The sequence below is a fragment of the Cuculus canorus genome, chromosome 4 (assembly GCF_017976375.1).
Source record: "Cuculus canorus isolate bCucCan1 chromosome 4, bCucCan1.pri, whole genome shotgun sequence".
Classification (NCBI taxonomy): domain Eukaryota; kingdom Metazoa; phylum Chordata; class Aves; order Cuculiformes; family Cuculidae; genus Cuculus; species Cuculus canorus.
The window spans coordinates 61,806,578-61,833,216 of record NC_071404.1 but is presented as its reverse complement, the minus strand read 5'-3'; the positions used below and the strand labels follow the sequence as shown (position 1 = coordinate 61,833,216).

Sequence of the window (26,639 nt, the reverse complement as noted above, 5' to 3'; positions counted from 1 at the left end):
TGTATGGGTCAGTTTGTCTAATCACAGCCTTCTGGGAACTGCTCATTGCCAGCAGCAGCTCTGCCACATGCATACACGTTAGTACCTTTCAAACGCATGGATGGATCTGTGGAGGATCGCTTGCTGTTTTTTTGTTCAGAAAAGTAGCCACCAAGGCATTGCTGAAATGGAGTTTTCAAGGATGTATTCACGCAAAATCTAAAATGTTTTAGATTGATTAATACAGTGCTCCGGAAAATTCAGCATATCATATAACCACTTCAGCTGTTTGCTATTACATTTTCACCATTTCTGACCTCTATGGGGGGAGGGGGGGGGAGAATAACAACCTAAACCTATTAAATAGTTACATTTTTTGTGATAACAATTATCCCCATTTTCCCATGGATAGTGTTCTGGTTCTTTCTCAAACAGGCCAGCTCAAATAGCAATGTCATTTATTTGGACATTTTTGCTTTTAAAACTCCAAAATATATGTGTATTTCCTCCTAAATGTAGTATATATGCATTCTGTGTGGAACTGTAAAACTCCAGCCGCTCCAGCATGTATTTATAAAAAACCTTCCTGCTTTTCAGCAGACCTGTGTTGTATTCAGGAAAAAAGAAAAACCTAGCATTATTATGCACATCTATAGAGATGAACTTGGCATGCAGCATAAAAGTTCAGCTTTCAACTCTGCAGTATCTAACTGGAAGAACTAGTGAGTTCTTTAGCCATGGGTCTGGAGTGTTTCAGTTGGCTACCTGCGCTTGCTTTCATGGAAGGCAGCTATTTAAGAAGACTCTGTACTTCCTAGGGCATGTATTTTTTAATAAAGTCTTTCCTTGATTCTTTACAGCCAGTAAAACATTCTCAGCCAACTCTTTTCAAGCTCTCAAGTGAAGATTCAAGGGTAGTGTAAGCCAGACTTACCCATATTTCTGCACAAGCAGAGAAAGGAACTATAAAAAGAGGGACTGAAACAATCCTGGGGGAAAGTATGTAATGAGAAAATGTATTACTTCACTGTGCGAGAAATGTATATACCTTATACAGCCAGAGCTGGTGGACAGGTGGGGAGGAAGGAACTGGTACAACCTTTTCTTCTCTCTCCTAGATCCTTCTTTCTCTGAACTCATGGAGAGCAACTCCACCAAAATCTGAAGCGGGAACACTCTGATCTGTATTACCTAGAACACAATAATTCAGATTTTGGGGGGACAGGGTATTTCTCAGGAATTGTTTTGCCTGCCTCTGTTTCCCATTGAAGGGCAGCTTTTTGATGTGTGAAGGGAAAAGGAGATAAGCGTTGGTACATGGTATTGAACCAGAGAAGGAAAACATGGTTACAAGAGAATAGCAAGCAAACAGACTCGCATTCAATGTGCAACTGTCCTGGGAAGGATGCTTAGTGTGTGCTCCAGCAGCATTTGTGTGCCTTTACTCATCAGCAAGTTGTTTTTTTAGTTTTGTTTTTATTTTGCCAGCTGCCCTGGAAATACATTTTTCACATAAACTACTCTCTAAAGGAAACAGAATAGTCAGAGACCAACTACAGCATGAACAGTAAGTATTCTCACGTGCTGCTTGATAAACCAGGGGAGCTGGTGTAGAAGGATCAGGCATCCTGCACAGCCATCAGCTCTTGCTGACTTCTGTGCTTCTCTTCTGTCTGAGATGACAAAGCAAACCAAGGCCAGAGCAGCTCAGCCTGCATCAAAGCCTGCCTCAGGAGTTGCCGCAGCTGCTTTGTGCAGGCACTGTAAACTGCCTGAGCTAAAATAAACTCTGCTGATGGCCTACTGTTAAACAGCAATGGAGTGCACATTCCCATTTTTACTGCGGATGTTGCCTTCTCCCATCTTTTCTCCAGCTCATCATTTCATAGCAGCAAAGCCCTCACGTGCAGCTGCCTCCCATCATCATATTCTTCTGTCAAGGTTTCTTACAAGGTAGCCCTAGGATTGCAGGTGCTGCTGCATGCTTGGGCCCTTACTGCACAAAAGTTCCTGCCCTGTTGGATATGGTGCAGTTCTGCTGTAATGCCAAGTGAAGTAAAAAATACTCCTTTAAACAGGCTCTCATTAGAAATCATAGAATCGTAGAATGGTTTGGGTTGGAAGGAACCTTAAAGATCATCCAGTTGCAACCCCCCTGCCATGGGCAAGGACACCTCTCACTATCAAAGACCCATCCAACCTGATGTTGAACACCTCCAGGGATGGGGCATCCACAGCTTCCTTGGACAACCTGTTCCGGTGCCTCACCACCCTCATAGGAAAAAAAATCTTCCTAATATTTAATATAAATCACCCCTCTTTCAGCTTAAAACCGTTACACTCACCCCATCCCTGCACTCCCTGAAAAAGAGCCCCTTCCCAGCTTTCCTGTAGGCCCACATTTAAGTACTGACCTTCTGAGGTCTCCCTGGAGCATTCTTCTCCCCAGGCTGAACAAGCCCAACTCTCTTATCCTGTCCTTGTATGTGAGGTAATCCAGCCTTCAGATCATTTTTGAGGCCTCCTCTGGACTTGCATTAACATGTCCTTTCTGTGCTGAGGACTCCAGAACTAAACACAATACTCCAGGTGAGGTCTCATGAGAGCAGAGCAGAGAATCAGAATCACCTCCCCTGTGCTGCTGGCCATGCTTCTTTTGACTCAGCCCAGGCTACGGTTGGCCTTCTGGACTGCAGGCATACATTGTTGGCTCATGTTGAGCTCCTCATCCACCAGCAGCCCCAAGGCCCTCTCCTCAGGGCTGCTCTCAATCCATTTTCTGCTCAGCCTGTGTCCGTGCTTGGGACTGCCCTACCCATGTGTGGGACCTTGCACTTGGCCTTGTTGAACTTCATGAGGATTGCACAGGCCCCCCTCTCAAGGTCCCTCTGGACGGCACCCCTTCCCTCCAGTGTGTCAGCCTCGCCACAGCAGGGTGGTGTAGGGGTGCAGGGGGGTAGGTGCAGGGGGGTAGGTGCAGAGGGATGGAGCGGGATGCCGAGGGGCAGGGTGGGGTGCAGCGGGGTGGGTCGGAGCGCAAGGGGTGCAGAGGACCAGGGTGGGGTGCAGGCACTGCAATGGGGCAGGATGAGGTGCAGAGGAGTACAAGAAGTCCAGACAGTCCTGCTCCTGGACCCCGCCCACCAGCCCGCCTCACCCGGCGCATGCGCTCCGCGCGCGCGAGCTCCGCCCCGCCCCCTGCGCCCCGCAGAGCCCGGCGTCCCCCGTGCCGCGCAGGTGAGCGGGGCGCGCGCCGTCGGGAACCTGCGTGTCCCGTCCCTCCGCGCCGTCGGTCGGGGCGGTTTGCCCTCCCCGGAGCCGCGGGGAGGGCGGCCGGGCGCGCTGCTCGGGGCGCGGTGCCTCCCCGGCTCCCACAAACCCGGCCTCGGGAAACCTTGGCCTCGCCGGGGAGTCGAGCGGGGAACCTCACCGCAGTCTGCGGCTTCCTCACGAGGAGAAGCAAGGACGGATCTCTTCGCTCTGGTGACCAGTGATAGACCCGAGGGAATGGCAGGAAGATGTGCCAGGGGAGGGTTAGGTTTAATATTGGGAAAAAGTTCTTTCCCGAGAGGGTGGTGGAGCACGGGAACAGCTCCCCAGGGAAGCAGCCATGGCGCCAAGCCTGACAATAATCAATAAGAATTTAGGCAAGGACCTCAGACACACAGTGTGAATGCTGGGTTGTCCTGTGCAGGGACAGGAGCTGGACTCAATGATCCCTGTGGGTCCTGTGAGAACTAGCTGATACGTTTTGCTGGAGCTGGTTTGTATGTTTAATTATCTTGTCATATAAATCTGTCTTTCGTCAAGAGATAATATGCAGGCAATCTCCATATATGAGTAAATAACCTGAAAGAATAAACACTCTGTTACAGTTGCAAGAATTTAGTGATATGCTTAGTTGTCTTGTAAGATGTTTTAGGTCAGGAGATAACCTGAAGGAAGTCTCCAGACATGGTCGGATAACCTAAAAAATAAACATTCTTTGAGGACTTTACATGGTCCTTTGTCTACAATTAGTATATATACCCACTGCTTTTATAAGATGGGATGCCTTTTTTAGAAGGGCATCTGATTCAGTGCTGAATTGTAAAATAAAGATATAAAATAAAAATGTACTGGCTTTGCTTCAAAGACTTTGTCCTTTTCAATATTTTACCAGTGAATAACTGTTTCTTACAGTCCCTTCCAACCTGGGATGTTCTGTGGTTCTGTACATTCAGGCAGAATCAGTGCAGGTGACCTAGGGCTGGGTTACACCCCTTCCAAAAGTGCACATGGGTGGCACACTGCCTGGGCTACCCTCTGCTCAGCATCAGAGGGCTAGTTCTCTGCAAGGCTCCTGTGGAATCCTATGCCCACAGAGCTTTTGGTTGCCATACAATTCAAACACAGAGACAAAACCATTCAGACACGTTTCAAGATGCTATGTGTAATTCACTGCTGTGGAGATGGCAGCCCAAGAAACTAGTACCCCGATGAGCTTACTGTTGCCTTCTATAATGGGGAATAAGTAAAGTTGCTTCAGTTGTCGTAGAACAATTTGGGTTAGAAGGGACCTCAAAGCTCATCCAGTTACAAGCCTGCTTCTACTAGGTCAGCCTGCTCAAAGCCTTGCCCTGCCTGGCCTTGAATACCTCCAGGGATGGGGCATCCATGATTTCTCTGGGCAACTTGTTCCAGTGCTTCACAACCCTCACAGGAAAAAAAAAATTATCCAATATCTAATCTAAATCACCTTTCTTTCAGTTTAAAGCTGTTCCTCCTCATCCTATCCCTGCACTCAGTGCTAAGAGCCCCTCTCCAGCTTTCCTGTAGCCTCCTTTTAGTACTGGAAGGCTACTATAAGGTCTCCCTACAGCCTTCTTTTCTTCAGGATGAATAAGCCCAACTGTCTCAGCCCATCCGTCTATAGCAGGTGCTCCAGCCCCGATCATCTTCATTACCCCAAACCAAATATTTCTTGTGTTAAAAAACATCAAGAAATTGCCTGTTGCTATTGAGGAAAGCCTCAGGAATTGCTAGTCTCACCTTCCTTCCCAAATAAATGTGAATTTCAGATGCCACAATTCCACCAGTTCTTTATGTTGCTTGCTTGAGTTTCTGTCTTGCTTTGATGGGCTCCAGCTTACCATCTCCACTCAAGCCAGCTGTTTCCTGGCTGCTGGGAAGTAACAGTTAATCAAGCTTTTACCTGTAAGGAGTGTGGAGGTAGTTCACAAATTGAATGGGGCCTCCTAGTTCATAGATCTGCATTTCCGCCTTCACCTGAGTCATTCCTATGTGTTCTGCAGTAGTTATAAAATTCAGTTATAAAAAGTTATAAAACTCAGACGTTTCTGGATTTCTGTGCCTGTCATGAAGGCTTCTGGAAGTATAGTTGAGAAACAATTGACATACATGACTACAGAAAAGTACCACAGCAGGTAAAATAGGTCATCAAATGTTAACCAGCTAAAACCACAACCTCTGTTGTGGCTCTGATTGCTGGTAATAGAGGTTCAGCTGCAAGAGGTTCATCCGCCCTCTTTAAGCAATTGGGTCTGAGGTTTGACTGATTCCCCTGTAACATTTGTGTGAAATTTTGTGCTATGTAAGAAGTGTGTCCATGCCGTAATACGCCAAGATTGTACCTGTTGTTTCTGTGCAGCATGTGACTAGCGTGACCTTGTTTATTTTATAAATTGTTGGTGAGATGGCAGTAATCTGGCATTCAGTTTTCTAGTTGGCGGTTTATTTGTAAAAGCAAGTTTGATCAGTGTCATCAGAATTATTACACAATCATTGTGCAGTTACTGCCAGTAATTTGATGTAAGACAGCATAGTAACATGTCAGTTGGCATCTTAGTTCTTCCTCAGCAGGCTTCACCAAATGAATTTTGTAATAATAACTTCCTGCATCAATATTTGTAGCTTGTATTAGCCCATTCCTGATTTCAGGCTGATTTTGAAGGAGCTCTCACAGCTCTGGGACAAAAGGAAGATGGTATTCCTTTATGGTTTGACACATTTGACTTGTGAGCATAATGTGACACTGCAGCCTCAGTGACACTCTACTCTAGACAAGAGAATATGATGATGGTGGGCAGCTAAGGCAGAGAGCTCTGAGAGGATGGAGCTGGTAGGCCTAAGTGAAACAATGTTTGGCTGCAGCTCTAGGATGCTCTGGTAGGTACCATGCCTTGATTTACACGTCCAGGATAAAGGGCAGCTGGCAAATGACTTAGAAATTATTTTGCTTTCTATTAACTCTTCACAGGAAGGGCTGGACTAAACACTGGTGTGGAGACCATTACAGTGTTTTTAATCAGGTCCATCAGAGAAGACAGTAGTGCCTCTCCTTGGTAAGGGCCTGTTCTGTGTTCTTACAAATGTAAAGTACTAGTTAAAATTTCTGTTATGTATCTATCAACACTTTACTATGTTCCCAAAAATTGCACTGATTTGCAGTGTTTTTTCTTTTGTGTTCTCCTTTTTGGATATTCCCAAGGTTACCTTGCATAAATAAATAACTTCTTAAGTTATCTGCCAAGCAGAGTCCTCCTTCTCTATTCAGGGTCTTTTGATGGGTTTTGGTGGTTGTTCTGAAGCAAAAGTAAATAATGGCATATTAGGTTGGTTGTTTGGTTTTGGTGATGCAAAGTTGAACAAAATTGACAACCTTTCATTGCATAAAGTCCAGAAGACAGTTGGCCTTTCTGGTGTTCAATGGAAACTGGGATTAAACCTCAGAAGAACTTTGTTGAGCATATTGAAATATTGGATCAAAGGAAGCAGGAAAGAAGCTGTTTCAAAATAGGAATAAGGGATGGACAAGAAGAGTTATTTCCAAAATGAGATTTTATCTGACTGTGCTTTTGCTCAATAAAACACGTTTTCTGTCCTTTTTGTGTTGCATTTTTCCAAGAAAAAGCAGTCCTCATTCACTGTTTGTGTATCTGCTGTTCTAGGTGGTTTTGGTTATAGAAGCAGATGTTGGTGCCAACTGTTTCACTGGTTTCTGAACTGCATGTGACAAGTAACACAAACCAATAATACATGTCAGTTTTTGCTACAATAAGCCTTTGAAATACTGAAAGGATTTTGTATTAGTGTTGTCTAAGGAAATATTTTATGAATTTCTGCAAAAGGAAGCCTGGTGGTTTTAAACATGCTAAACTGGTTAGACCTCTGGTTTCTGATTATTTTTCCCCATTAAATTAACTTTCTGTTGAAAAGTACAGTGGGCTTAGGCTTGTAGTAGTGTGTAACTTGAACTTTCCCGTGTCTTCCAGCCTTGTCTGATTTGACCAAATTAGAATGGGCATCAGAGCAGTTTTGCATGAGGTTTCCATAACTCCTTTGATGGAATTGGTGAATGGAGGAGGGGAGAGCACTGAGTTTTTTCTGCGCAATTTTGTCTATTAGTTTTTCCCTCCTGTGTTCTTTCTTGATGATGCAGCTGTCACGAGACTGAACAGCAAACAGCAGATTGTGCAGTCCCTGCCAAAGCTGCTACTTGGCTGCAGTTTGCTCTGCAGCTGCCTCCTGCCCTTCCCACTTCTCTCCCTCTATCCCTTAGTTCTGCCAGCTGCCCGCTTTTCAAATATTCAGGTTTTCTTAGTACGACACAAGACAATGGGTAGACAACTTCTGTTAGGTGGGTTAAACTGGAGAAGATCTTGTCATTGCATATAGCTAACCTTGTGGTCAGCAGCACCAGCGTATATTTATGTACAGAGACTCATCAGGTTCTGTACTAGACAGCTTAGTTTTACACAGCCACATGTACAAACTTTATATTTATATGCATGCAATCTGTTTGTACTTGAGACTCTTCTACACATCCCTCCCCAAATAGGGCTACAAATTTTGCATTTACAGAAGGCAAATTCAATTCCTTTGATTCAAAGGCCCTTTTGTTTTCCGAGTGAGGCTAACTGCCCTTCTTTGCACACATCATGATGTGATTTTTGTTTGTCTTGTGAGCAGAGAACCAAAATTACATACAGGTTAGTTAGTGAAACTTCACCTGTGTCTTGATTTGTCCTGGATGTCTGACTTTTTACCAGTTTCAGTACTGCTGCTGATAAAGAGCATTGGATTTATGGGTAACATAATGCCTCTTTATCTGAACACTGTGTGGTTCTGGTTGTAGGGAGAGTCCTAGATTTGTTTCTGTTCTGTATCACTGACCTTGTGTCTTCTGACCTTGTGTCACTGGAAGAACAAGGACGTTCCCCTCTTTCTGTAGTGCTGTCTTCCAGAATACGTGACAGGGGAGGAGGCCGTGGACTCCAACATATAGCTTGGCTTGTCAGCCAGGATTACTGGAGTTTATTTTTATGACAGGGGAAAACATGTCCATTCATGTCCTGTCACTGTCTAATCTCTTCCATTTCTTTTTGTTTCAAAATCACTTGAGGTATTTTACTGAACATAGGTATTCTTGTGACTTGAGGAATTTTACACTTAATTCAGTTTCAGATTTATCTAGAATGTCTAACTCAAAATTGCTTCACTTGAAGATGTTACTGTTCTCTGAACTACAGCAGATCTAAGATAATGTGCTTGAGCTCTGACCTCCCATCCCTGCTTAATTTTCTAAGTTTGATAGTGTGGAATAGCTAGGAAGGGATCCTCAGTCCGTCACCTGAGGACCTGAACACCAGCTCTAGGGCCTGGAACAGCAGACATCAGTATTTCTAAATATTTAACTTGAACAAGAAAATTGCTGACCTGCTGTCAGCGAATAATGTGCACTATAAACTGTGTGGTTTGTTTTTTTATTCAGACAGTTACCCCTTCTTGGAAAGTGTAAAGCAGCTCTACAAGGAATAAGAGATGATGTTATGAACAAGGCATTTCTTTTAGTCAGTCAGTCACTTTCTCTGAAGGTCATTTACACTCTCAGTGTAGTCAAAATACTAGACTGTACCATGGCTGGAAGATTTAATTGCCAAGATGAAAAGGGAGCACATTTTATTGAGATTTTGAATGGCTATGGTGATGTTTTGATCTGGAGTGGAAAGACTGTGTGTGTGCAAGTCTGCAGCATTCACCCAGTACTAAACTAACCTCAGGTATCTGGATGTTATTATTGCATTACTGTTCATTTGGGAAGCAAATCTGTAAATGGCTCTTCTTGCTCAGTTTGTGGATACTTAGTACACAATTAACAAAGTGTCATGCATGCTAAGCTAAATGCTGATTAATCCTTCTAGCTAGTTGTTCTTAAACTAGTGAAGTTCTACATAATTAAAAATGTGAACATACAACTTCAGCTTCTTGCTCTTTTCATATGCTGTTCCGTTTAAGGCTGTGCTCACCTTTCTACTTCAAGTTGGAAGGAGGAGTATGTTTGGAGTTGAAATATACTGACCTTCATGACTTCTGTGTGACCTTCAGATTTCCAGAGTTTGATCTTGATCAAACACACTACTAAAACTCATTTCTGTTCTGTTTAAAATCTGAGAACAATAAAGGCCTATTGCTAAGCATTCAGATCAGCCCAAATTTCGGCGAACGGAGCATATGTTCTGTCCTGTCTGAGTCGTGATAGATTGTATCACATGCTTCAGTACATTATCTTAATATTGTGTTACATCTGTAATATTACTTCTTTTTGTGTTTAACTCTAGTAGTGCATCGTGTTGATAAGATTGGCCTTTGTATGGTAGTGGCTCTTGGCTAACCTTAAACCTCCAGTTGTGAAAATCCCTTGATATTTCACATAGACAATAGAATGCATAACAGTGCTATTTCTCAAGCCAGATACAGTTAACAGCCAACTGGATATATATGGTGACCTGGCCCTGTCAAAGTTAGTGTTACAGCTGTCTCATGGCTACAGCTGATACTTTCCATAGTAGGTGGTGATTTGTTTGAGGACTCCCACTTTCCCCAAGAAAGATAATAGGCAGTATTTATAACATGTAATCAGTGGTAGGTACCAGCAGTACCTAATGTCTTACTTGCTTTTTTGTGTGTGTGTTTTATTTTTGGTTTTGTTTTTTTAAGCAGGAAGACTAACAGAACTTAACTGCATTTTAGGACTTGACTCATGATGGGCTGGATTTTGTCTTGGCAGGATTTTTTGAAGATTCGCACAGTGAAAGAAGAAACAGCCAATGGCTTCAGAATCCATGGTCCCAGAGCAGGCAAAACAACATCTGATAAAGGGTAAAAGGCGGCGGCAGCAGCAGCAGCAAACGAAGTCTTCCAACAGTGATGGTGAAGATGACATCTTTGTATTTGAAGCAAATGAGGCTTGGAAGGATTTTCACAGCTCTCTTCTTCACTTCTTTGAAGCCGGAGAGCTCTGCGATGTTACACTGAAGGTTATATTGTCACACATCCATTGCATTTAATAGTCTGAAGATTAAGCTACCAATAAGTGTGCTGGAGGTGGCTGTGAATTTGGGCAGGGGTATGGATGCTATAGAATACCTGTTGGATCTGAGGCATTCTAGATATCCTTGCGGGTTTTTTTTCTTATTTAGGAAGTTTAGATCTGAAATATAAACACTTAAGATATTGGCAGTCCAAGAGGGGAAGTGACTTTGACCTCACCCAGCTTGCCCTCTAAGCAAGTTCCCACAGCTGATCAGTGTATTACTGTGCCATGTCAGCTCCTTGTAGCCTCTTTCTTCTCACATACTTTCGTGTCTAATTTCATCTCTTATTTTTGCATTCTGTGTTGCTCTGCTAGATCATTCTGGGGAAACAAGATTTCTGGAACAAGTCTAACTTTAAGAACTGTCAAAGAAGGAAAAAAACCCAGCAGACACTTATGTTCTACCGCTGATCAAAGAGTGAAGGAGGAGGAAACCATTTTTATGATTCTTGCATAGCATATCTTTAATGCAGTCTTTGTAACTCAGCTGTGCATTACTTATATTATATCCTGATCACAATGGATTTATACCTAGCAGCTGTAACCATAGTTGCCAGCACCTACAAATATTAACTGTTACTTAGCTACATGTCTTAGTAGTGCAAGATAGCTGCTGAAAAAAACGGAGATTAAGCATAGCTCCTATACAAAGAACAAATGACAGATGCCTTTAGGAGAAATTGTTCACCTGCCACTTTTACTATTAGATATCAACAGGGAAAATCCGTGACAGATATGTGGCCCTGATGCCTCCCCCAGCAGGCATCTCATCTTTCTAGAACACTTGGGAGACAGTGGAAATTTGAGAGGAAGAGGGTTTCTCTCCCTTCCTCCCCAGTGGACAACAGAAGTAGAATAAGCAAGAACATGTTTATATTCTGCTTCACAGCAAATATTAAATTGTCTGTCACCAGGCACTGAGCAAGCATTAGATGCAGCAGCAAATAGGTGCACTGGCTCACGACAGTTGAGTTAATGCTCACAGAACACTGAATGATGACACCAGAGCTGCTCCAGACAGCATAAGAGACATGAAACAGAACTAACCTGAGAGCTTATCATCAGATTTTTTTACATTTATCATTTTAAAAGGTGTTTTGGGGAAGGAGGTTCATGTCAGAACTCTGTAACAACTCTCCTCTTTCCCTTTCCTGACCTCATCCTCGCCTTTCTACCCACCCTTGCAAAAAAGGCTGAAAGTCTCATTTTATAAACATATTTAAACATATACTCCTGCTAGGAAAACTTGGCTTGGAAAATACACTTTACCGTGGCTGCAGTTTAACTTTCCCTGAGTTGGGGCTTGTATTAATGTTCATTTGTATTATTTGTGTGGAGCTATTTTGGCAATTTAAGAATATTAGATTGCTAATGACTTGGCTACCAGTCCTCAAGCCGTGAATATAATCTAAGGAGACCAGAGAAACCTATGTACACTGTACCGTAAGGCTTCCTAATTCAGGGATTTGCAATTGGTAACCATATCTTGAACTAGAATTTTCTGGAGAGCTTGATTTTTCTTTCTGTGGTGCTCAGGCATTTCTCATGTTTTAAGAATAAATACTTCTCTACTGAACTATCTCCTATTGTGTGTGACTTCTGATAGTGAGGAGTTCTGGCATTGCTGTTGTTAGACCAATTATTGATTTAACTGCTGGCTCTTAACATATGATAGTTAATAACTGGAGGGGAACTCTAATTTAAAAATACCAAGAATGTGCTAGATATTTAAGCAGATTTGGGCAAAATAGTGAAGCCACTTAATCAAAAGAAAGATCTAACTAGAGAGTGGTATGGTGGGCAGAACAAAAGTCTTGAAAGGTGAGAATGGCCTAGGAGCTTTCACTGATAAAGCAGACCAGCTGGTAGCATCTTTTTGCATCAGTACTATAATTAGTTGGAATGTTGGCACTGTTAACAGTGATAAACCATAGGAGCACACAGGGAGACTCCCTCTGCTCCAAAGAGTTAAAATCTCAAACTGTACTGCTCTTGTCATATCAACAGCTCCCTGCTAGAAGGCAGAGAGTGGCAGACGCATACCATCTGCTTTTCTCCTGTTGGTTTGGTTTTTTGTTCATTTGATAGGTCTGCAAATTGTTCCTTCTGGAGTGATCTAATTGTTTCAGGCCAAACCATCCACCTTTTCCTCTCTTTTAACTATGTACTCTTTCATGTGTGTTTGTTTTCTGTAGTTAGCTTTATTGTTCACCAGGCAAGTTACACTTGTGTTGATAATACACACTTTTAAAAAGGGTAGAGCAATTGTGTATTGAATCAGAGCTAGAAAAAACTCCACATGAGCGTTATGATTTAATTTCCTTTTTAAAAAAATGAAAGACTTAATGCCTTTTGAAGATGAACATGTAATTGACTCTTTTTAACTTTTAATAATTGCTGTAGTACAGGGCAAATGAAATTAATTTGTTTGGACAAAACACAGTAGCTCAATACATATGGACTTCAGAATTCCATATTTCAGCTTAACTGTCCTTTCTTTCATAGCTGAAACTGACATTCCAGTAAAAGATTGGGGTTTTTTTGTTCTTTTCTTTCCAGGTTGGTTCAAAGCTTATCTCGTGCCACAAACTAGCACTAGCTTGTGTTATACCGTACTTCAGAGCCATGTTTCTTTCAGAAATGGCTGAAGCCAAGCAGACGTTGATTGAGATCAGGGACTTTGATGGCGATGCAATAGAAGACCTTGTGAAGTTTGTGTACTCCTCCCGGCTTACTCTGACAGTGGATAACGTCCAGCCTCTCTTGTACGCTGCTTGCATTCTTCAGGTGGAATTGGTAGCAAAGGCGTGCTGTGAATACATGAAGCTGCACTTCCACCCCTCTAACTGCCTTGCAGTCAGGGCATTTGCAGAGAGTCACAACCGCATTGACTTGATGGACATGGCCGATCAGTATGCTTGCGACCATTTTACAGAAGTGGTGGAGTGCGAAGATTTTGTGAGTGTGTCACCACAGCACCTCCATAAACTCCTGTTCTCCAGTGACCTGAACGTTGAAAATGAAAAGCAAGTTTATAATGCTGCTATCAAGTGGTTGCTGGCCAATCCACAGCATCATGCTGCCTGGCTGGATGAAATACTTGCACAGGTAGGGCAGACCAAGCCGATGGGTGCCTGTTTCATCACTTGTTTAGTTGTATAATCAACTGTTTTATTGGGTAGGTCTCAAGATGAAATATGTTCTTAGCAGTTGGTGCCTCATCTGGTATTCACAGTTGTGAGTTGACAGCAGAAGCAGGTTAGATCTCTTTGATATCAGGAAGAAGTTGTATTCTCCATTTTCTGCAGAGAGAAGAGTACTCACTTTATGCTTATGGGTGGGGGTGACGAGTCAACAAAAAGCTGCATCTGTGTTACAACAGAAACTTTTTAGATTTACACATAGTGAAGAACATAAAGCCTTTGCTTCACTTGGTTTGATACTAGTACAGCCTGAAACGCTCACTTCCCTTGCTGGTAAGAATTTGTACTTAAGAAAGGACAGCAAAGCTGTTTACCTGGCTGGGAAAGTAAAACTGTAACAGAGATGCGTCACATCAAATAGTGCTACTTCTACAATGTTCCCTATATTTAATTAACAAAGGCAGAGATGTGTTAGCCCTAAGAGCAGGTGAAGAAACACATTAGACCCTTTAACATTTACTGGACTAGCACTGCTGGTTACCTGTGGGAGCCAAAAGGAGTTTGCAGTTTAATCCTCCAGACTTGATTCAAATCCACTACTTCTGAAAAAAAACCCCACATACAGGTATCAAAAGGTCAATCAGCTGACCTTATTAAACACCCATCGGAACTCCTCCTGTCAAAGCATTAGATACTTCAGTTATTCAGGCTCTGTGTGTGCTGGTTATGGGTGTTTAAAATGTAGTATTTGAGACAGGTATGGAGAACCTGTGCTGGGGAGGAAAGGGTACATGCTCTATGCTCCAGAATGCCCTGTGTATCTTAACAGGTAGGATCAACTGTGTGTTTCAGTTGTCACTGAACTCCAACTTCAATAGTTTGCATTTGGCAGAATTGCTAATATTTGTGTCAATGTGAGTAATGAGAGGTCCGCTGATGTGCTGCTGTCATTGTCTTTATTCATAATTTTTCACGTTTCCTGGTAAAAGATGACAACTGTTTATTAACTATCTTCCAAAACCCTTCAGTTTAATCTAAACTACCTTGAGATTTTTAGTACAAAAAAACTTTTGTAGTACAATATAGTTAAATTTACAGGCTATATGAGATGTGAAAAAACCAACAACGCATTAGGTTTATTTTTATTGCTCAGTTATGCTAGCAGATGAAATTAACAGCTTTATTCTATTGGTGAAAACCAGTTGCACAAAGCAATGAAAAGTAAACCCTGTCCTGTGAATATGTGAATATTGGTTATTTGCCAGAGTATGGAGCCATCAGTTGATTTGGACATTATTGCTATCAGAAAGCACAACTGGGCTTCTTGACAGTGATTATCTACATCATAGTCAGCCTTAAGGCCTTCACTGTTCTAATGAGGTGATGCTTTTAATCAGCATAAAATAAGCCAGGCCAAAGTAAAGGAAGAAGTGGGACTGAAAGCATGTGGATAAAGAAGAACTGGTAGAGACTTGCTTACTTGAAGACAGGGACACTTGTCAGCATTATAACAGCAGCATCCTGCTTCTCTGAGAAGCACCAGGGATACTGGACATTTTCACCATTGCTGCTGAGCTAATTGGAAGCTGCTTAACAGCATTGACTCCAAATCTTAGGAAGTCAGATCGTGCTTTACTTCACTTCCCCGCTGCTAACACCTCTCCCGCCTTTGTGCCTAACTGTACTTCATATTCCTCACTGTTTCTCTCACAAGCGCAAGGAAAGGTTGCTAAAATAAAAGACTGTAGGGAAGAGGACATTTCAAGGCAGTCTTGGAGAGACTGACCTTATTTCAGGTCTGCTGCCCTGTCACTGGAGACTGCTCAGGGCAGTGACCGCCTGTAGCCTCACTCAGAAAGAGCCTTCCATTCCTCACACTCATCACCAGCTCTCTTCTGGGGAACCACGGGAAGGATTTAAGGAAGGAAACAATTAGCTCTTAACGTTTTCTTTTTTTTTATATCCTGTAGTCTGTCAAGTCCACACTAAAGAAAGGTGTTACTGCACTAGCAGTACCTCCTTAATAGACAGTTCATGCTGACCGTGTTTCCTTTTTCACTTGCCACACAAAGGAAACTAACCATTCTAGCTAAAGCCCTCTTACGCCAGCATAACAGTGAGCTGAAGATTCATACCCTCAGCAGACTGACCTGGCGCAAGATGTCCTGGTAAAGTCACAGATGCTGCCTGCATCATGCCAGGCAGGCACAGACAGCAGCACTTTTTCCTCTGCTCAGCCTGGGCCAAGGGACAGCTCTCCACTGCTGCTTAAATGCGAATAGTTGTAGCAAATGTTTGTCACTAAAAGGTACTGTTCATATCGCTGTTATTCTGGAAAAAAAATATGAAAGCTGCTCTTTTTAGTGAAGAGCGTGGGCTGGCAACTGGCTCAGAAGCTGCCATCTGTTATGTGTGCGTCACTGTAAATGGTGAAAGTCAGCCAGTTACTCCAACTGTGTTCATTTCTGTCAGGTACGGCTGCCTCTCTTGCCCGTTTGTTTCCTTATGGGTGTTGTGGCAAAGGAAGAGATTGTCAAGCGGAATCTAAAATGTAGGGATTTGCTGGATGAAGCAAGAAACTACCACCTTCACCTGAGTGGCAGGGCAGTGCCAGACTTTGAGTACTCCATTCGCACAACACCAAGGAAGCAGACTGCTGGTAATTAAATGTGTGTCTGATTATCCAGTAGGGAGTGGTGTGGAGAAAAGGTAGTGCATCTGTGCAGGGTTAAATAGCTTGTATTAAATGGTTGTTAATGTCTTAATGCAAAATTGGGAAAGCCATTGTGTTCCCCTCTGGTAATTAGGTAATGTGCTGTGTTTTTCTAGCAGAACTTTAGCAGTCATTTTCTTTCTCTAAAGCAAAGGTTTTTTTAATCCTTATTGGCTCTATCTGTATTAAAGCTAGAACCGTTAAGTGTGTTGTGACTAGGCAGTTATGCTTAAAACTAAAACAGTCAACACATCTTTTGGTGCAAGAAGGTTGAGCTGAATTTTAAACACTTTGGCTAACCTATACCAAAAGTGAGTGATGACTATTGGCCTGCAAATCCTAATTTTTACATTGTTGTATATAATAATCAATGTATCTCCCCAAGCAAATCCACAAAAAAGTTTATTTAAGATCATACATTGCTTTTGCAAGAGCCTAGATTGTTAATTGCCATAGCAACATGCCGAAAAAGGCCGAAATCCAGAATCCAGTTATGCAGAGCCCTGAAGTGAAATACAGCTTTGCCTGAACTACATAATTTTCAGTTCATTCTGCTATACAACTATATCCTCCACCTTCCAGCCAGTTTTCTGGAAACCTGTTTTGTCTTCTTCAGGTGTGCTGTTCTGTGTTGGTGGTAGAGGTGGATCAGGTGACCCATTTCGCAGCATTGAATGTTACTCTATCAGTAAGAACAACTGGTTTTTCGGCCCCGAAATGAACAGCAGGAGAAGACACGTGGGTGTGATCTCTGTGGGAGGTTAGTAACCCTTATTTAAGTAACTGTATTCAAAAGGCGCTTTGTTTGCTCCTTTTGCTGGAATTGATACTTTTACTAAATAAATGTCTCGCAATGTCTTAACTTGTTGGATATTCTTAAATTTAGAATTCCCCGTGAAGGCATTTTTGATTCCGAAATTCAGAGAGCATGCTTACTGAAGAGACATTACTGTGAACTGAAAAAGTTGAGGCTGTTCAGTCTGGAGAAGGCTCCAGGGAGACCTTATTGCTGCTTTTCAATAATAAAAGAAGGCTTAGAAAGATCTGGACAAACTTTTTAGCAGGGCCTGTTGCAATAGGACAAGGGGTAATAGTGTTAAACTACAAGAGGGTACATTTAGACTAGATATGAGGAAGGAATTATTTTACGATGAAGGTGATGAAACACTGGAACAAGTTGCCCAGAGAGGTGTAGAAGCCCCATCATCCCTGGAAACATTCCAGATCAGGTTGGATGGAGCTCTGAGCAACTGGATTGAGTTGAAGATATCCCTGCTTATTGTAGGGTAGGGGTTGGACTAGATGGCCTTTAACTTCCAACCCAAACTATTCTGTGAACTGTATGAAGTCTCTGGCCTTAATAGGTGATTTATTTTTTTTTAATCCATTTATAAAGAAATAGCCTTACACAGCAGAGTCACCCAGAATTTTCTAGTATTTCTGTTAGCTCCTTTCGTACTTAAATCCATCTAGGCACATCACGAAGACCATAACTCTTCTAAGAGCAGATATACCTGTACTTTTTGGTCTCTGTCGTCTGAAACCAGGTCCCTGCAGTCCAGAACAGCTTAATAATGCATCATAATGCAACTTTCCTTGTACACAGTAGCCCCTGTGTTGCTGCACCAGAGACTGATGTAAATGACCAAAACTGATCTGACCTGTAGTACTCAAGTTAGGGGAGGATTTTTTTGTCTACCTGTCTGAAGCTTTGCATGCAAGTCCGCATCAGAACAGATCTCTGGTTGAATACAACATATAAAGTATAAGGTCTGTACTTATTAAAATCCTGATATTGAAAACTTTAACATTTATTTCAGCTTTTTGCTCCACACCGGTGGGAGTAGTACATAAATGAAAACTGAAATGTTGCCAACCAGTCTCTGTATCAAAAGATGTGTATGTGTTTCAGGTAAAGTCTATGCAGTAGGTGGACATGATGGAAATGAACACTTAGGAAGCATGGAAGTATTTGATCCTCTCACAAACAAGTGGATGATGAAGGCATCAATGAACACAAAGAGGTAAGTGTCCCTTGATCAAAAATGTAAGTCCTGGTCTATGATATATAATTTCTTGCTGTCTGTTTTGCCTTTATTTAGGTTTCCAAACTGTGCTATTTCCAGGATTGCTTTTTCTGGTTTGGGGCATTGTGCTATCAAACACCTTTATTTGCTATCTGTAAGGCCAACATAAATTTGCATGACATGCCTGCATACATCAGATCTTTGCACTAACACAAAGTTGTGTATAACATACACTTAAGCATTTCAGTGCAAAACTGCCTATGCCTTTCTGTAGGGAGAGACCCTCACTGTTAACATTGGTTATGTTTACGCTTTGGCTTTCTTCCTATTGCACTATTATCCTTTTTGAATTTTTCCTGGGGGGGCTGTCTTCTGGAGCAGAGAGCTCTTTTACTTCAGCCATGCTTATATTCTTACATCTATGGCCTTTCTGCTATGCTGGGTAAAGAACTTAAAACTGATTAACTGTGGGGTTTTTTTTCTCTTTCTAAGAGCAAGCAAGGTGAACTGCCAGCAGAATATGCACAGTGAAATACTTCATGCCCAGGAAACCAATACCTGCCTATGTTTTTGCCACAAAAAGCCAGAAACACTAAAACACTGAAAGTCAGATTGAGGATTTTTTTCTTGCCTTTCGACGTTTGAAGATTCTTTTAAGGAGCTACTGGACTCATAGATCTGCATTTTTTTTTGTTTCTGCTGTCATTTAAATCAGCCTCCTTAATTCTAGATTCCAATTTGTTATTTGTTGTTTCTGAAAGCATCAGGCACAAGTAGGAGTAAAATACTGAGCATGGCTAAGTCCTAAAGCTATTTGTAGCTGTGACCTAATCAAAGCAGAAGACCTAGACTCCTAGAAGTGTCTTCTTGCTTCTCTTCCTCCCTTCTGCCAACTAGCCCAGGGCACGTTCTCCGCTAACAGATCTCTATGACATTTCTTACTCTCTACCTTGGTAAATGAAAGGGCTGCTGTGCCCTGGCTATGTTCCACTCTTCCCCTTCACGGAGGTGGTGTCTGGATACTTAGTTGGGGAAAAAACTGGCACTACTGATGGTGTCTGTGTTATCTGCTGAGGCAGTTTAAGATAAGTCCAGGATATTGCCACAAAGTTTGTTCTGTAGAAAGGTTGTGCCTCTGCCCTATATGTAATGAGGCAAGAATTTTTCTTGGTGAAATGGTAAATCACCTGTCTTGGTAGTTAAAGCCGAAACTTAATGCTTACATTCTAGGCCATACTTTTCATTTAGTAGTACCGCTTGTACTGTCATATTGGTAGATCTAGTAGAAAAAAACATCTGACAACTATTTTAACACTGATTTAATAGAAAATAACAGAATTAAAGAAATTACAGTTAAACCTTTCTAGAGTTCAGTCATCTAATATCCAGCAGAAGTTTGCCTTTTTTAATATATATTAGTATTACTTCTAAAAACAAATTATCAAATTTTAGCAGTAGTTATACCAACAAAGCTAAAACCAGCAGGTTTCGTTTCTCCATCACATTAAATAAAACAGGATAGGTGATGTAAAATTCAGTACCAAGACAGAGAAATCAAATTACTAAGACCATCTCATATATCCAAGCATGTAAGTAGAGGACTTTGGCCTTAGGTGACATTCAGTTAAAACAGTATTCCTGCCCTCCGCTTTTTTTTTTTAAAATCATTTTTTAGATGGGAGCTTTTATCTTTTTGCAGTCTACAAATATTCTTAGCTGCAGCAGTCCTCTTCATGGGTCACACAGTAACATACAGGTGCCTAGGAAAGCTGAGGTAAAGTTAAGGTAAAACTGTAGAGCCCCTCTAATGGGCGGCTCCAAACATACAAAAGACTTCCAGGATAGAGCTACAAGACTGACACCGGTGTGCAGAAGGCCACCCGCCATTGCCAGTCATTATTTATTATAAATGTCAGTTTTTAAATGTGCGTTACTTTTTTCCTGTAGTTTGAAGCAGGTGCCAGTCATGTAACATAGCACTTGATGCGTCTTTCCCATTCCTTTTCCTTAAGGATTTGTACTTGAGGTATTGATCCTATGGTTTTCTTAGGAGAGGAATTGCTCTTGCCTCCCTTGGTGGCCCTATTTATGCAATAGGAGGTTTAGATGACAACACTTGCTTCAGTGACGTGGAAAGATACGACATTGATTCTGATCGATGGAGTGCAGTTGCCCCAATGAACACTCCTAGGGGAGGAGTCGGCTCTGTAGCCCTTGTGGTAAGTGACTGTTTCCCCCCAAGTCGGGGCCAACTGAGGAACTGACCTGCTTTTTAAATATGCTTTTACAAGGTAGAACACAAGATTTAAACCAAATGCAGGTGGTGGGTCTGGGTACCTCCAGTCACCAAAAATCCTATGAAACTGTAGAAGAGGTGAGGATATTGAGGATAATACTTATAGGATAATACTCATACCATATTGAATGGTGCTCCCTGTTTCTACAGTATTTTAGGTACTGGGAGCAAGTACCATGAACCTTCTAGCAACACTGAACTAATACTTCATGTCTCGTTCAAAAGACTGTGGTTTGTCACGGTTACTATGTTTAAAGGTACTAAATGCATCTGCATTTTATTCCCTATCACCATGTATACTCTGCAAAATATCTGCCATGCTATATAAGTTTTTAACTCCTTTGTTTGGAAGATACAATTAAAAAGCTGTTAAATAATTAAGTCTGTTGTTGGAATTCTTAAATAATTAGGACTATATGGATATACCATGTTTTCCTACAATTTTAATACTGCTTATGAAAAGCTGAGTAAATACATATAAATTACAAATAATCTTTCTCAACTGTTTTCCAGAACCATGTTTATGCTGTGGGTGGCAATGATGGCGTTGCATCACTTTCCAGTGTGGAGAAATATGATCCCCATTTGGATAAGTGGATAGAAGTGAAAGAGATGGGTCAGCGAAGAGCTGGCAATGGGGTCAGTGAGCTCCGTGGCTGCTTGTACGTTGTTGGTGAGTAGGGATGTGGCAATATGCAGTGCTGTTTCTGCCAAGTATTGGCATTTAGAATGGGCATTGGTGCTAGAGAAGCCGGGGATCGGATAGACTTGACCCATACTTTGTGTTCTTGGGCAGGAGAAGAAAGCAAGCACAATCAGGGCACGCTTAAAGGAAGGTAATGTTAGCGAGGATATAAAAACCAGTTCCTAATCCATGTTTTAGGAGGGCTATACTGTGCAGGACTAAGTCTATACAGAAAATCCTCATGAGACTCAGTAATCTTGAGTTTCATTTTAGGAAAATGATTATAAGTTCACACATTTTTAAAGCACTCTAGTTCTTTTTCGAGTGTAGACAACAGTAGCTTTTTTGCAAGGTGATTACACTTATCCCACACCTTGTTGTCCTAGACCTCTCTTGTTTTGCTTTGCCTTGCATTTATCTGCTTTCCTGAGGGAGGAAGATGCCAGGCAGGTTTGCCTTAGTGGTAGCTGCAAAGCTCTGCATTGTGTATTATAAGTGATTAAAAAAGTTTTGAGTAAAATGCTCCTCTGACAGCAAGGGGAATGCATCACTGACGTCTTGAGGATTTTTTTCCTGCTGAAGTATTCAGCAATGCTGTAATTTGAGAACACCACAAGAGGGGGGTTTGCTTCAGCCAAAATAAGGGCAAGATCACCCTTTTACTGGTCTTAGGTTTTCTTCTATTCCCTGTATAAGGGAAGCTGTCTAATTATAATTATGTGTAAGATTAATTCAAGAAAAAGATAATGGAAATACCTCTCCTTGCAATTTGAATAGAAGAAAATTCTCACTCTTGGTGATGCTTGCACAGAGATAGGAGGGAGGACCATTAGATTCATTTCTAGGAGCTTGCAAAATCAACATAAAGAAATAAAGCTGGACCGCAGCCCACTGAATGCTGAGAATAATACCAGTCCTGGATATCACCAGCACTAGAAGTGACTAAAAAACTGATAATGCGATGATTCTTTGCAGGCGGCTTTGATGACAACTCTCCTCTGAGCTCAGTTGAGCGGTTTGACCCACGCAGTAACAAATGGGAATATGTAGCAGAGCTTACAACTCCGCGAGGTGGTGTTGGCATAGCGACACTGATGGGTAAAATTTTTGCCGTTGGAGGTCATAATGGCAATGCATACCTGAATACAGTGGAAGCATTTGATCCCATAGTGAATAGGTAATTTAAAATTTTTTAATTGGCATAATAAGAAAATGAAGTCTGCCTATATGCTAACACAACGTAATAGAAATAGTGTGCAGCAGGGGTTTATTTATTGTTTCCTGGTAATAATTGAGTAGTAGCAATGACTAGTGGTGCAAAAGTGCTGCTGATGCTGTTTAAGCACCACTACCTCTTCCTCCTCCCTCTTCACCCCTTGTCCTCTTCCACTCATTAAGTAAGAACCTACATTCTTCTCATTGTTTCAATCTGATTTTGCACTAAATTTACCTGGGAAAAAGAATAAACTAGCAGGGTGTATTTTCCTGCAAATGCCTAGACTGCATAACAGAAAAGAGATGCTTTTAAGTTGCTCAGAAAGGACAGGAGCTTAACTTTATTTTTCTTCTGCTACCTCCTTAGGTGGGAGCTTGTCGGCTCTGTGTCACACTGCAGGGCAGGGGCAGGCGTGGCTGTGTGCTCTTGTCTCAGCAGCCAGATCCGGGACGTGGGCCAAGGATCCAGCAATGTTGTTGACTGCATGTGAGCTCTGCTGCCTTGTCCAAATTCCAGAGGAATGATAGTAGGGAGGCATTGCAGACCTTTCAAACACAGTGTTTTGTATGGTAGGTTAAGAAATAAAACCAATACATTTTCTTTGTGAAAATGTTACCTTCTGCAAAGCTTTTTATAGCTTTCTATCAATAGTGATACAAAAAAGCCTGTGAAAATGTGGAGTAAAAGTGTAACTTACAGGACAAGACCTGCAAAGAGCTGCAATCATCCTATTTTTGAGAAGCTGTTATTGCAGAATCATTTGAGGCAGCTGGTGCAGGGGCTCATTATTGAACTGTAAAACAGGCATGGGGTGAGGAGAGAGAGCAGCAATTATTGTTGAGCCTTACCTAACAGCCCTGATACATGTTTTCTGGAGGACCTGAGTGGCATTTAATATAACTTATTTTCAGGAATGTAGTCTTAAACATTTCCTAATTGTACAAAAGCTTTGTAACACAAAGCATCTCAAGTTTTAGAAGGTAACAACATCCCTGTTGCACACCAAGATAACTGGAGCAGGGAAGTTCACTGCCCACCTCCCAAGGGGCTGCTGGCAGCAGTGGAAATTGCAGATACACAGTCTGAAAGTTGTCTTTCAAAGTACTTTCTCAAGCTAATGCACTCGTTGGAAAGCTCTGAAGATTCTTGGCCTGAGTTTAGCCACTGGAATTCTGAAGTCTTCAATAAAATTTGTAATTACTACTTCCCTGCAAAAGGCAGGTTTCTATTGAAGTCATTCCTGAAGTAACCAGTGTGATTTGTCCTACTTTGAGACGATAGCATGTGAAAATGTAGGCTTCAGTGGTGTCTGAACCACCATTTTTATATGGAATTGAAACACTTAATAAAAGTTGCAGTATTGTGTGAAGGCCTTTAAATGTCCAGGAGATGTCTTGTCTGATTTCAGTATCCAGTAGGAGCTCTGTGGTAATTCAAGAGGTACTTGCTCTTTTAAGATAGTTAATCCAGGCAGATCTAGCCTCAAAACAGGTAGATGACTTAAAGCTTACGTAAACCAAAGAGAATCAGCAACAAAAAGAACTGGAATTAAACAAGTACTTACATCAAAAACTGAAGTAGGAACTTGACAGTGTGGCATACAAAGGTGTCTTTGTACACAATCAGAAACCCTGAATTCCAAGTGTGGTCCAGCCAAGTGTGGTCTAACTGGAAAGACTGCAGATTCTTGTTCCTGCATCACCGTGAACAGACCAACAACTGACAATCGTTTGTGACCAAAGTTTCACATTACCAGGTAGTTCCAAGTGACCAAGGAGAGCAGCATACTTCTCTGCTTTCGGTACCAGGGAGGAGGCAGGGCGGTATGAGCATAAGGCAGAGTTGAGTTACCGTCATTTAGCTTTTCTGTTTGAAATGCCTTGCACTTCGGCAGCACCCTGGGACAAAGTGAACGGTTTAAATAATTACATTGCAATAAACCATTTGTACTTCAAAGCACCTTGTTATAATATGACTGGACCATGCTATTGTGGAGAAACATTACAACATTGAGTATTTTTTTTGGTTTCTTCAGAATATAAATCCCAATGGGAAGCCTTGGTCAGTGGGGGAAATCCTGCATTACAGCCACAAGCTGTACAACCCTGCTAATGCCTTTGCCCCTGTGCAAGGGTATGATCATCCTTGTAGCTCTTGATCTGGCTAGGAGGGGTGGAAAGAAGAGGTGGAGGTTCTTACTCTTGAATCAAACAGGCTCTTCTGTGGATGTCCTGGCTGAAAAGAAGACTTAAAGGGGGGGGGGGGGGGGGGGGGGAAGCCAACCCGCGTTTTCTACAAAGTAACACTGACTGTGAAACCAGGTAGCCTGCAGTGCCTTGCTTTGCTGATACATTTCTTCTCTTGGTGTGAAAGTGCCAACACAAATAGGTGCGGCCTGCGTGTATCTCAGGTGCTTCTGGACCACTCTCACAGCAATCACCCTCCAGGCACCAAAGGTCCACGTGTCTGTTTCAGCAGGGAGATAAGATTACAACAAACACACTCAGAGCTCTGCTGTCAACTCTGTAGCTGGAAGCCAAACAGTACTAGACTGAACACTAAAGTTAGATACTTCTGTTGTAGTTCTAGTTGCACGCACACAACACCTTCACCAAGATATGTGCTCAGGCTTCTGGAGGCGTATCCTTAAGGGCTGGCAGGAAAACAGCTGGCAAAAAGGTTTACAAGGAACCAGTCTGATGCCACTACAGTGCTGTCTTCATTATTAATCTTAGATGGCACCAGAACTACCAATATTTTATGTAGAACTGTTTTTAGAAATACTAGTGGAAATGTGATAATGATGTCAAAGTGTCAAAAAAAAAAAAAGTATAGGGTTACTATGGCAACATGTAGTATAAAGCTGTTGTGATTTAACATAGAACTCTGTTTTCTTCTTCCAGTACTGGCAACAGGATAATGATGCCAGTATAGTACCCCCCACCTGAGGAGGTGGCTGAGGGATCAGAGCAGCCCATGCTGGTTCCCTGTTGTGAGGCAGCCTTCCAGTGGCGGCAGGCCTCAACTTCCACCACGTCTTCTCATTTTAAAACTAAACTTGAGATTTGCAATAGCAGTTTAAATGTTCAGGGTCATGAAATCATTGCATCTAACCATGATACGAGTCTGATCCAAAATGTAAAATTGTTACTGCTTCTGTTAGCAATGTTTTTCCTGCCTCTACAGTGCTTGGCTTCGCCCATAAAAACTGTAAATCCAAAGATGACTTGTTAGTACAGCTATTAAACACAAACAAAAAATAATTTTGGAAGGATCAAGTGTGGTCACAGTTACATCAAAGTTTGCAGCCTGCAGATTTTAACTGCTATGGGCTTCTGGGAGGAGCAAGACCAGTCTCTGGACTACTCTTGACCAGCCCCCTTGGCTGCGTACCTCCAGTCAGATGTGTGCAGCCAATGCTTATGAGTCACCCTGCTGCCTGATCACTCCACTTCTGCCCCAGCTTCTTGGAGAAACCACCACCCTGTCTCAGCTCTCCTACTGCCCCATAGCAGCCCTCGTGCATGACACTACTCCTCCCCTGAGGACTTTGGATTGTGGCTTCCCAGTTGCTCCCAAACCATACCACTGCCAAGAGCAGGTCATCAGCTGCTATGCCACCCACAGCCATGTTAGTTTGCAGGAAATTTTAGTCTGAGCTCACATGTATGCAGCTCAGTACAAAGACAAAGATTTCCATTTAAGTTTTCTGATCACTAGCTTAAAATAGTTATTTTTTATTATATTTTTCTCAGGACGTGCCATAGCACCATGACAACACAAGTATCTTGTATGTATTAGTGTTTACTTCAATTTTGTAAAATATGCCCTTTCAAAATTATCTCAAATGCATACCTTATTATTTACATTCAAAGGGGATTGGGGGAATTTGATTATACTTTCACAGCTTTCAATACTTTTTAATATCGCTGTTCCCCAAAGGCATCTCATTCCTAATCAGCCATGCTTGCCACAGAAGTGTTTGGATTAGACATCCTGCTAAAAATATTCAGATGTGCACAGAGGACTTGAAGACTTGAGAAGGCGATGCGTGTGCTGCTTGCATACTTTAAAATGTAAACAAAATCTATGCATGCATAGATCAGAAAGACGACAGACTTTCTTTCTGCCTGAAGAACAGCTGGGAGAACCGAAATGTGCGCCTGTAGAGGGGGGGGAATGCAGCCCTGCAAATAACCAAACCT

At 42.0% G+C, this 26,639-nt stretch overlaps 1 protein-coding gene across 2 annotated transcripts; it reads left to right on the top strand.

Moving 5' to 3' along the window:
- Nucleotides 1-3,158: 3,158 nt before the first annotated feature.
- Nucleotides 3,159-24,301, top strand: KLHL8 (kelch like family member 8). 2 transcript variants are annotated; one of them, XM_054065593.1, is made up of 11 exons: nucleotides 3,173-3,216; nucleotides 6,239-6,323; nucleotides 10,049-10,298; nucleotides 12,914-13,462; nucleotides 15,970-16,156; nucleotides 16,827-16,970; nucleotides 18,123-18,234; nucleotides 20,288-20,456; nucleotides 21,047-21,206; nucleotides 22,194-22,395; nucleotides 22,801-24,301. In XM_054065593.1, exons 3-11 carry the CDS (start codon nucleotides 10,089-10,091, stop codon nucleotides 22,922-22,924), a joined length of 1,857 nt encoding a protein of 618 aa, XP_053921568.1. In that variant the 5' UTR covers nucleotides 3,173-3,216; nucleotides 6,239-6,323; nucleotides 10,049-10,088; the 3' UTR covers nucleotides 22,925-24,301. The 2 variants fall into 2 exon arrangements, with proteins under 2 accessions (XP_053921570.1, XP_053921568.1); XM_054065595.1 differs by lacking the exon at nucleotides 6,239-6,323 and having other exon boundaries at nucleotides 3,159-3,216.
- The last annotated feature ends 2,338 nt before the right edge of the window (nucleotides 24,302-26,639 follow it).

Excerpts from the sequence above, each read along its gene's own strand:
- KLHL8 (XM_054065595.1), top strand. The coding sequence starts at position 10,089 with ATGGCTTCAGAATCCATGGTCCCAGAGCAGGCAAAACAACATCTGATA. Across the intron at positions 13,463-15,969 it reads TGGATGAAATACTTGCACAG|GTACGGCTGCCTCTCTTGCC; the intron begins GTAGGGCAGACC and ends CATTTCTGTCAG. Across the intron at positions 22,396-22,800 it reads TTTGATCCCATAGTGAATAG|GTGGGAGCTTGTCGGCTCTG; the intron begins GTAATTTAAAAT and ends CTACCTCCTTAG.